The following is an 11,471-nucleotide window of genomic DNA, read 5'->3' as shown; positions in this document are numbered from 1 at the left end:
AGGATATCGCCTTGAAATCCTAGCTGACGACCATGAACCAGTATTCCCTGAGTAACTTGAAACACTCTAGCTCTTTCACCCCCCCCAGGTCAGAATGTCTCTGGGCTATTTTAAATTTCTCTTCCTTCACACCAGGAACTATGGAAATAGCTCTAACCTCCACAAGTGATGTCTACTCAAGTGGTTATGTGAAACTCCTTCCTCATTCTGTTTGACCAAGTAATCCCCCTACTCTTGGATAGGTTAGTGTGGGTTCCAACAATTTACTTCCTCAACTCCCCAAGTATTTAGGTAGTAGATCTTATATGAGATTTTTGTATGTTTCTAAAGGGGCTTATACTCTCTTTCCATTTGCATTTCCACATTCATTTTTCCTTGAAAGGTGCTGGATTGGATTGGGCAAATTTCCTTGGGTAACTTATCAGAGGATCTCCTACTGGGAAAGGAGAAAGATGGAACACATGGGACAACCCTTTCCACACGAACATTCATAATGATTTAAAACAGTTACATTATGCTCCAAGTTCAAAACACATACAAATATATTATATACATAGATTAGACAAGTAAACTCAGTCAGGTAGTACAGCAAATTGACCTGGTTTGAATAAAGTGAGTTGAAGTAGAGACTTAGACGTTTAATAGCTGTGTGACCCTAGGCAAAATCATTTGACCTTTCCAGTTTCCTCATCTGTAAAATCAGGATAATAATAGCACAACCCTCACAGGGGTGTTGTGAGGGTCAAATGAGATAGCATATGTAAAGTACTTTGCAAACCTTAAAGTCCTATATAAATGTTATTCTATTAGCTACCTTATCAGTGTGGTATACTGTCCAAACATACCAATTTGCCTATTTACACCTGTCCACTTTATATGATCAATTCCCTCACAAGGTAGCCTATTCCACTTTTTGGATAGCTCTGTTTGTTAAGAAGCTTTTCCCCTCTATATCAGGCCTCAATTTCTCTCATTGCAAAATCTCATTGTTCCTTGTTCTGCCTTCCAAGCAAAAAGGGACCAATTCTTCCTCCGTAGGATGACCCTTCAGACACTAGAGGACAGTTTTTGTGTCCACCCCATGTCTTCTCTTCCCTAGTCTAAATTACTTGGTTATAGGATCATAGACTTAGAAGTGGAAAGTACCTAATGTCACCTAGTTCAGCCTTCTCTTTTTATAGATAAGTTGATGGAGGCTCAGAAAGACAGTGAGGTAGTATGGTGGATAGAGCAATGCTAGATTTGGAGTCAGGGAAATCTGAGTTCAAATCCTGAGTCAGACTCTTACTGGCTGTGTGATTCTGGACAAGTCACTTAACCATTCACAATCTCAGATTCCTCACATGTAAAATAGGTATAAAAATTCTATAGTCCCTACCTCACAGAGCTGTTGTATCAAATGAGATTTTATATATACAGACGTGCATATCATTTTGCAAACCATAAATCATTATATAGCTATTGTTCTTGTTGGCTGTCTTTATGCTGATGATTTCCAGGTCAATGTAACTAGACCTGTTCTCATTCCTGAGATCCAGTCCTGCATTGCCAACTGCCTGTCTGACATATGCAACTGTTATATCCCCCCTAGGCATGTCAAGTTAACCACTTGCAAAACAGAACTCATTACCTTTACCCCAATCTTACCCACCTTCCTAATTTCACTATTTACTTCAAGAATCCTTCCATCTTCTCAGTTACCACATTCTCAAATTTGGAGTCATCCTCAATTCTATACTTTCAACCACTCATCATACACAACCAGTCATTGAACTTTGTCATTTTCAACCTCAACATCTCTCATATCCTTCCCCTTCTCTCCTTCACTCAGGCGTTTATCACCTCTTTCCTGGACCAGTACAATATTCTTCTAATTGTTCTCTTAACCCCATGCCTCTCCCCTCATCCCATGCCTCAATTCATCCTTCACACAGTTGCCAAACTAATATTCCTAAAACATAAGTCCAACCCTGTCACTCCCCTTGCTCAGTAAGATTCATAGGCTCCATATTGCCTGTAGGATAAAATACATACTTTTATGCTTGGTATTTAAAGCCCTTAACAATCTGGTTGTAGACTACCTTTCTAGACTTTTCCCACATTTTATGCTCCAATCAAATGGTCTTTTTGGCTTTATACTATTTCCATGCAGCACATTCTAGCTTCTTTTTCATTACACTGACATTCTGACATAGATTTATTTGTCTTTTGGGTCTTCCAGGCTGATTTAGCTATCAGTCTGAGGTGGCTTATGTCAAATATATTGCATATGAACATTTGAAAGTGAAGAAGGTAGAAATAGTGATGGCCAAACTAAGCTCCTTGTAGCAGGGTCCAGACTGTGCTAGCCTTAGGAGTTATTAAGCAACAACTTTTTCCGACGTAGATAGGGCTTGAAGGACAGATAACTCTCCTGGTAAAGGAAGTCACTAACCTAAACCAGGGACTGCAAGTTACCAGCAGGCTAAAAAAGCAGTCAATAGATTCCAGTGAAAGCAGAAAAGCCCTTTCATCCTTCAAGCTGTTGTTACTATTTTGTGACTGTTTCTAATCATCATCAGCAATTACCTAGTGCTTAAATATTTGCAAAATTGTCTTGGCAGATGGAATAAACCAGGTTGAGAGAAATGGACAGTCCTCAAAGCCACTGGTGAGTTAGAGGGCTGTCTACCTCAAGCATGTGAAGACTTCCCCAGGTAGAATAGACAGATGAGAACAATTTGTTCCAATGGCCATAAATGCAACTGAAGCAGGTACTGTGCAGCACTTAGGGCTTGGTCAGATATTGATGATGCCAGGATTATCCGCTGTAACTTGGCCATTGCCAGTCATCTTGACTTTTGTCTTGCTACTGAACTTTATTGACTCTGGAAGAAAGAGTGAGGCTGACAACTCTGTGCAGCTCTGCCTCACATAAAGATAATTCACTCCAAAGTCAAGACTTTGCCCACGATGTCACTGGTCCTCTTCAAAAACAAATTAAGAACAACCACAAATATTTACAAATCACTTTACAAGTATTATATCATTTGTGTCAATATGTTGGCGACCAGATACTCCCTTGGTCCCAGGACCTAGAACTCAACTTGGGAGGTTATAGTTTGGGAAAATTGATATTTGCCCAATTAACTTTTGTTCTGCCTGTGATGAGGTTGAATCCAGGATTGAATGGAATGTGCCATTGTCCCATCTGGATGTAGTTGCTACTTCTGCTTTTCCTATACTGTTATTTAATCCAATTGAATTGCTTACTAGGAAAATGATTATTTTCCCAAAGGCATTTCTTTGAGGGAAGTTATAATCAATTAATCAATAAACATTTAACAAGTACTTATGATATGTCTGACACTGTGAAAGTGGCATAATCTAATAAGTATGGAAAAAAGCCAAGAGATGGACTGATATACATTTGTCTAAATGATGTAATAGCCTAGGGGATATAATTTGGGGGGTGAGGTGGGGTATAGAATATGGGTAATTTGCAGCCAATATGTGGTACTAATGGCTTTATAGGAAGAAACAGCTGATAGAACACTATTATAGAACCACCTTGTTCGATAAACATTTCCCATCTGTCTTTTTAAAAGTCTGAAAAAAATATGAAATAGTAGTGGGCAGACAGAGGTTCATGAGACATTTTTGTTTTGTTTTGTTTTGCAAGGCAATTGGGGTTAAGTGGTTTGCCCAGAGTCACACAGCTATTAAGTGTTATGCGTCTGAAGCTGAATTTGAACTCAGGTCCTCCTGACTCCAGGGCCAGTGCTCTATCCATTGTGCCACCTAGCTGCCCCTTGTGAGACATTTTGATAAGTATCTTCTAAGTTGACATTAAAACATTAGTTTTTACTCTTTATGTATAGCCTTTCAATCAACTGTACCCCACTCCCAACCCTAGCTGATATATCCCCGATGATATATTTTCATCTTGTTTATGAGACTTAGTGAAATACTTTATAAATCTCTTGGTAAACTATACAGCATTCCCCTGATCTGTGCATCTAGGAACCCTGTCAAAAAGGAATGATATTAGTCTGGCATGATTATTCTCGATGAAACCATGCTGATTTTTGGTGGCTACTGTTTGCTAACTATCTCTTTAATAAGACACTAAAATTTTGCCCAGGGCAGCTTGGTGGCTCAGTGGATAGGGAGCTGGGCCTGAAGTCAGGAACATTCTTCTTGGTAAAGGTACTGGTGTGGTTTATCATTTCCTTCTCCAGTTCATTTTATAGATGAAGAAACTGAGGCAAACAGGGTTAAGTGACTTGGCTAGTGTCATACAGTAAGTGTCTGAAGCCAGATTTGAACTCAGGAAGATGAGTCTTCCTGAGTTCAGGCATGAGACTCTTATTCACTGTGCACCAGAAGTACCTACTTCTTATTAGTAGTAGGGAATTTTTTCAAAAATGCATTGCCTTTCATCATATAGAACAAAGCAACTTAGTCAGTAGGAAATATGGTAATCACCCAGTAATTAGCCAGTAAAGACTACTGGGAGAAAGTGATATTCACGTCAGGGCCAGGTTTAAATTGGCCTTACTTTGAGAATTCTCTGAAATCACATCAAGGGCATGTATGATTGGAAAATGCAGTGGGCCAATCTCCTGTGTCTTGTGTGCTAGCTTTCCTAAAAAGGATCTTATTGTAAATCTTCAAATAGAGACTGGAGGGTAATTTGGGCATATTGTAAAGTGGATTCTTATGTATGTATGGACAGAACTAGCCAGAGGAACCCTGAGGTTCCTTCTAACTCTGAGAGAACCTCTTGTTCTAAAGGCCACTGATGTTGAATGGCACAGGCTCTAACAATAACTCATGATCTGTTCACAGTCCAGGCTGAGCCTCTACACTTGAGTAGCCCATGAAACTTGCCCCCTTTCCTGTGTTTCTGTTGCCTATCTGGAAGCTACTTCATGCCACTACCTAATTAGCTCATATCCTTTATTACTTGACTCATTTCAGAAAAGCCAAGATCCTTCTGAACCATGGAGAATACCTAATAATAACAATTATGACTACCCATGACTTCCTTCAGCAATCAGGGTTGGGTCCCCATAGACTAGGGCATGTAAGTACTTCTCAGAGTAGCTAGTGTGGAGGGAAGGGGGGTTGTCCTCAGAGGAACCATTGTCTCTACATGGCACTTATGCTCCCATGGTAGCATAACTCTATTCTCTAGTTAGGAAAATTTCATTTTGACACCATTTGGGCTCAATTTTAGTGGTATAACTATAGAGTTGGGAAGTCTCTGATAGTTCATTTATTTGTTCATTTGGAAATAGTTTCCTTACACCTTAGTTTAGTTAGTGACTTTGGTCACACCAAGAGCTATATAACAACAATGGCTATGGATCAGAACCTAAGACCCGAAGACTTTTGAACATTTAGCTCTGGTCCCTGGGATGGACTTCTTATAACAGGCCCTCTTTCCTGGGCTGGGTTGTCAATTCAAGGCCCCTAAGTGAAGATGTGATGCCATTCTTCCACTTGAAGTCCTGTTCCCTGCCCTAAAGGACACAGGTAGGTCTCAGTTATTATAATCCTAGTAATATTCTGTTCACGGATCAGAATGCAGGTGGTAGATCTTATCGGTATTTATAATACTAGTATCAGATAAAAGTTAAAACAAAAGCAGCCATGGCTTCAGGAAGGCATCTGGACTTGCATATATGACACATGTTTGGGACCATGTGGGTATCATTGCATGAGGGGTGGGGAACCTGTGGCCTCGAGGCCACATGTGGCCCTCTAGGTCCTCAAGTGTGGCCCTTTGACTGAATTCAAAATTCGCAGAACAAATCCCCTTAATGAAAGGATTTGTTTTGTAAGCTTGGACTTGAGTGAGGCCCTTTGACTGAGGAAAGATAAAGCAAGCACATGGAGTAGCCAGAGAAGCCAGAAGAGAAGAGTCTGGGAGACATGAGGAGTAGATTCTAGAGTCAAGCCTTTAGGGATTGGCCAGCACCATGATAACAATTCTATTTAGCTTGCTTCTGAGGCTAGAGAGATGGCAACTTGGAAGTCACTCTTCAGTGGACCCCAAGCTTCACCATTAGTGATACCACTTTTTGACTAAGGATTTGAGAATCGCTTCACTGTAGGTTGGCAGCAATCTTAGATGTAGGTACCCTAAGCCTAAGATCTTAAATTTGGAACTGGAAAGGGACCTAAGAGGTCAGTGAATACAAAGTGCTCATTTTACAGAGAAGGCACTTGGGCCCATAGGAATGAATTGAGTTGTTTGATTCAAATGCTGGTCCTTTGAGACCAAATTCAGCCTTCTTTCCATGATTTACTTTACATATCTATTTATCCTTTGAGTTAGAAAACTTGGGTTCAAGTCTTGTATCTGACACATACTAACTGTGTTATGATGGACCAGCACTTCATCTCTCAGTGTATTGGCTAACAACAGATTAATTTCTGATCTATTACTAGTTTCCTATGGAGGAAATTTTCCTATGAGAAATCTCCAACTGTGATGACTTCTGAGGTCTGGGACAACAGAAAAAATTCTGCCTTCATTTAATCTGCCTTTCTATTTTTAAGATTCATAGATCTTTCACATGGTCTGGCATAGACATGCATTGATGGCGACTCAGGCTAAGGTTTTGGATGGTTGACAATCCAGAACAGCACATAGGGCCTAGGAAATCCCAGGATAATTAAGGGACTGCAAGATATGCAGTACTAGAGTAGGGACGAAGATGTTTCCAAGGACAGAGATATGGCATGGTGATTAGTAGGAGTTTAGGAAGATAGATTTCAGCTTGGCAGAAAGAATAATTGGTGGCCATTAAAATTGTCCTACAACAGAACAGACTGTCTCACAAGGCAGTGAAAGCTTTGCCTCTGAAGATGCACAAGCAGAGTTCTGTCAGGTTATTGCTGGGATGGTTACTGCGTAAGGAAGATGAGGCTAGGTTGGGTGATTGAGCACCAAGAATCCTTGATTCTATCACTATGCCAAGCCTTATGTGGCTGCTTCTCAGCCAGTAACTTTCTCAAGTGACAAAAGATGAGGCTATTGTTGGGTAATGGAAGCTACCTAGGCTTCTCTAACACTGAGGGACAGAAGAAACACTCCACTGTTGAACTGTAGTCTTTTTTATAAAATCATTATTTATTTATTTTTAACATTCATCTAAAAAACATTGAGTCCCTAATTTTCTCCCTCCCTCCAATCCCTCCCCTCCTCATTGAGAAGGCAAACAATGACATCAATTACACATGTGAAATCACATAAAATACATTTCATAAACTTTATTTCTATATTAGCCATATTTAAAAAAAGCAAGAGAAATAAAGTGAAAAAATTCTACTTCAATTTGCACTAAGAAATCGTCATTTGTCTCTCTGGAGGTGGAGAGCATTGTTCATCATGAGTCTTCCAGAATTGTCTTGGATCATCATGTTGATCAGAGAAGTGAAGTCTTTCATAGCTGATCACCATCACAACATTGACGTTACTGTGCACAAAGTTCTTCTGCTGTATCTTTTTAAACGTCCTAATAATATGAGAGATTTAGAACTGGAAGAGATTTTAGAGGTTATCTTAGCCAAGATAAGACCTTTCTTGATTCCCTCAATTGTTAAAGCCTCTTCAACCTTGAAATTACTTTGTAATATTTATATCTCTATATATACAATACAAACATGTAGCTAGATCTTGCTGTCATCCATCTATCCATCCATCTATCATCTATCTATCTATCTATCTATCTGTCTGTCTGTCTGTCTGTCTGTCTGTCTTTCTGGGTGTCTGTCTATCTGTCTATCTATCTGTCTGTCTGTCTGTCTATCTATATCTATCTATCTATCTATCTATCTTTTTCAACCAAAAATTATTTGTCAGGTACACCTACTGTATTACAGACACTGTCCTAGGCACTAGGGATAGGGCTAAAGGCTGATGCTGGACCTGTCATTTTGTTGGTATAGAGACCTGCAACTTACTGTCTTAAAGTTGCTGTGTGGTCACATAGCCAGTATGTATGAGAAGTGAAAATTGAACTCAGGTCTTCCTGGCTCTGAGGTCAGCTTTCTATCCATTACCAAATCCTTCTTTTCTCACTGGGACACAGAAAGACAAAATGTTTCTCTCTCTCAAAGTGATAGCAAATAGCCCAGAATGGTTGGAGGTCAGGGTATAACTGGGCAGTTCAGTTAGAGGGTAGAATATTTGAGCAAGCATGATATGAAAACAGTACAGAAAACTAGGTTGGAGACTGATTTCAGAGCGGGGGATTTCACATGCCAGAGGAGTTTGTATTTGATACCAGAAGCCTCAGGAAGGCACTGGTTGTTGTTTGTCCTTCACTCTCAAAGAGGACCACGACATCAGGGAGGTGATGCCATGACATGCAAGTGAATTGGATTTAAATGAGGCAGGGCTGTGCAAAATCACCAGTCTTGCTTTCTCCTCTGGAGCCATATGGATCCAGTGGCAAGATATAGATCAGGACAACTGGAGATGGCCTAGGACGAAGTGGGAGGAGCATTATGAACAAAGAAGTGACATGGCCTGAGCCGTGCTTGAGGATTATCACTTTGTCAGCTGGATGTAGGATGAATTGAAGAGGAGCCGGACTGGGTGTGAAGAACAATTAGGCTATTCAAATTGTGTTTTGCTTATTTAAGAGGAAGTTGTTAGTCCTGTCAATAAATATAAAAAGCTGAGGAGACTGAAAAGACAAGTGAACTGTCACAAACCATACCCTGGAACAGAAGGTCACAGATGCCATGGCTGAAGGGCAGCAGGATTCTTATTGGGGCCTGCCTTTCACTTGAGTCTCCCTGTTCCATAACAGATAAGATCACCATGGAGTGATGTCATAGGAAATCCCCAAAGCACCAGCTTTGAAGCTTCTGTCTACACTAGGTCCCAAGTCCAAGAGGAAGACTCAAGTCCTACGTATACAATTACTTCATGTAGTGACTGTCCCTGCTAGACGCTGTGAAGCAAATAACAGGTGGAAGCTGTCTTGTATTTTTATGCTGTTTTGCCTTCTCACAATCGGAGTGGCCATAGGCATTGGGATGGTTGTGGTAAAATAAACAACTGAATCTTATTTGTCTAGAGCTTGGTTTCAGAGCATTCTTATATACTGTATAGGGGTGACCTAGGACTTGGAAAAGTATGCAAGTTTATTTCCAAGTGCAACATGGATGAAGGATGGAAAAGTTTATGTCTCTGCTGATGTTGTCCCAGCCTAGGGCACAGAAATCATTCAGGACTTTTCACTATCTGGCTTCCAAAAAAATTTAGCATGGACTCCAGTTCCCAGATTTCTGGTGGCTCACTCTCCTGACCTTTCAAAATCCACACTCTGAGGCTTATCCTGGAAGGCTAATGCCTTTAGAATTCACTTCACTTCTAGTTCCGTAGCTAAACACACACACACACACACACACACACACACCTCAAAACAAAACAACTCCTCTTCACTACATGGTTACAGACCAGAACAAGTTATAAAATGCCTTTGAATGCTTTGATTTCATCAGATGAGCCCTCAGCCCAGGCTCAGAGGGATGAGATTCATTGGTCAGTCCCTTGTCACAAGATTTTTCATTAATGTGATATGTATTCATGAGAAAGACATAGCCCTGCCCTCTTATCCACCAGCACACTTCTCCCCATGTTAACTTTCTCCAGAGACAAGACATACCTCTACCTTAAGCAGTGATGTAACACTTTTGGAATGGTTAAATGTAGTAGATTAAAAAAAATTTGGGGAAGAGTATGCAAGAATCTTTCTCTCAAAAAAAAGGAGTCTGGTAATAATGAATCAGAAGGGCCTAGAATAATCACCTTGACAACCACCTCAATCCTCCTTATCCCTTAGGCATCTACACCTACCCTTCATTCAAAGCATGTGTCTGGCAATGGTTTATATCAATGGTGATTCATTGCATTGAATTAATATTTTTTATGGTCTCCTTCCTTTCACAGATCAATGATTCAACTCCCAAATGGCAATTATGGAGAACAGAACAGAAATGAATGAATTCATCCTTGTAGGATTAACAGATGCCCCAGAGCTTCAGGTCCCTCTCTTCATAATGTTCACTATTATTTACCTCATCACCTCGGTGGGGAACCTGGGGATGGCTGTTCTGATTTTCTGTGACTCCAATCTCCACACACCTATGTACTTTTTCCTAAGTAACCTCTCTCTGGTGGATTTTAGCTGTTCCACAGCTATTACTCCTAAGGTGATGGCTGGGTTCCTCATGGGGGACAAGGTCATCTCTTATAATGCGTGTGCTACACAGTTTTTCATCTTTGTGGCCTCTTCCACTGTTGAAAATTTTCTTCTGGCTGCAATGGCCTATGATCGCCATGCAGCTGTTTGTAAGCCTCTGCATTATACCACCACCATGACATCCAATGTGTGTGTGGGTCTGGCTATTGGTTCCTATGTCTGTGGTTTTCTGAATGCCTCCATTCACACAAGAGACACTTTCAGCTTTGACTTCTGTAGTTCCAATGTGATTCATCACTTTTTCTGTGATTTTCCAGCACTCGTGGCTCTCTCCTGTTCTGAGACACGCATCAGTGAACTGATTGTCTTCTTTGTTGTGGGATTCAACATCTTTTTTGCCATCATAGTCATCTTGATATCTTATTTATTCATCTTTATTGCCATCCTGAGGATACGTTCAGCTGAGGGTCGACAGAAAGCTTTCTCCACCTGTACTTCCCACATTACAGCTGTGTCCATATTCTATGGGACTGTTATCTTCATGTACTTACAACCCAGTTCTAATCATTCCATGGATACAGACAAAATAGCATCTGTCTTCTATACAATGATCATTCCCATGTTGAACCCTCTTGTCTATGGCCTGAGGAATAAGGAAGTCAAAAAAGGTTTTGTGAAATTTTCTGAGAGGATAAAGTCATCATTAGGCTCATCCTTTTAATTAAGCAGCAAGCCTAGTGTTTTCTTCCCATTTATGTCATCACAATGTACGTGCCTCTACAATCCATACCCTCTTAAGCCTCCATGGATCAGAAGAGTTGGATTCCTAGGAAGCATCTTTCCCTGTAGGTTTCCAACTATGAAGTCTCCAATTTTCAGTTTATAAGAATGTGGGGAACCTCAACAATTTCTCACAACTACAGCCCTCTACCCATGATATTTTCTGAAGTTCAAAGAAAATTCATTTGCCAAAGCGACATAGCTCTGACCGAGGAGCGAGATTTAATGTTGAGTTACTGGAAATTTCCTTTGTGTTTATTTCACTTGCTCATTATCAGACCTTGTTTAAGTTGTTAGTTAAGTTAAGTGACTTGGAGATCAAAATACCCGATCTACCTGTCTCAGGTAATGGTTGTGAGAAAAGTGCCACAGAACAGTAAATTTCTATTCTCCCCAAATGTATCTGTTTGTTTTGGTCTACAATACTAATTTCTTTGGCATGGGGTGCTTCCAGGCATCTCCTTCTACTCAGACAGATCAGGA

General features: G+C 40.4%; 1 protein-coding gene across 1 annotated transcript; it reads left to right on the top strand.

The window, feature by feature from the left end:
- Window positions 1-9,975: 9,975 nt before the first annotated feature.
- On the top strand, window positions 9,976-10,929 carry LOC114042632 (olfactory receptor 5B12-like). Its single transcript, XM_027861321.1, has one exon. It carries the CDS (start codon window positions 9,976-9,978, stop codon window positions 10,927-10,929), a length of 954 nt encoding a protein of 317 aa, XP_027717122.1.
- The last annotated feature ends 542 nt before the right edge of the window (window positions 10,930-11,471 follow it).

This window comes from Vombatus ursinus, unplaced genomic scaffold (genome assembly GCF_900497805.2).
Source record: "Vombatus ursinus unplaced genomic scaffold, bare-nosed wombat genome assembly UNPS02014662.1, whole genome shotgun sequence".
NCBI lineage: Eukaryota > Metazoa > Chordata > Mammalia > Diprotodontia > Vombatidae > Vombatus > Vombatus ursinus.
The sequence above is the reverse complement of the archived record's forward strand: the minus strand, read 5'-3'. Positions and strand labels throughout refer to the sequence as shown.

What these genes read in the sequence shown, in the direction of transcription:
- LOC114042632 (XM_027861321.1), top strand. Translation starts at nt 9,976, where the DNA reads ATGGCAATTATGGAGAACAGAACAGAAATGAATGAATTCATCCTTGTA.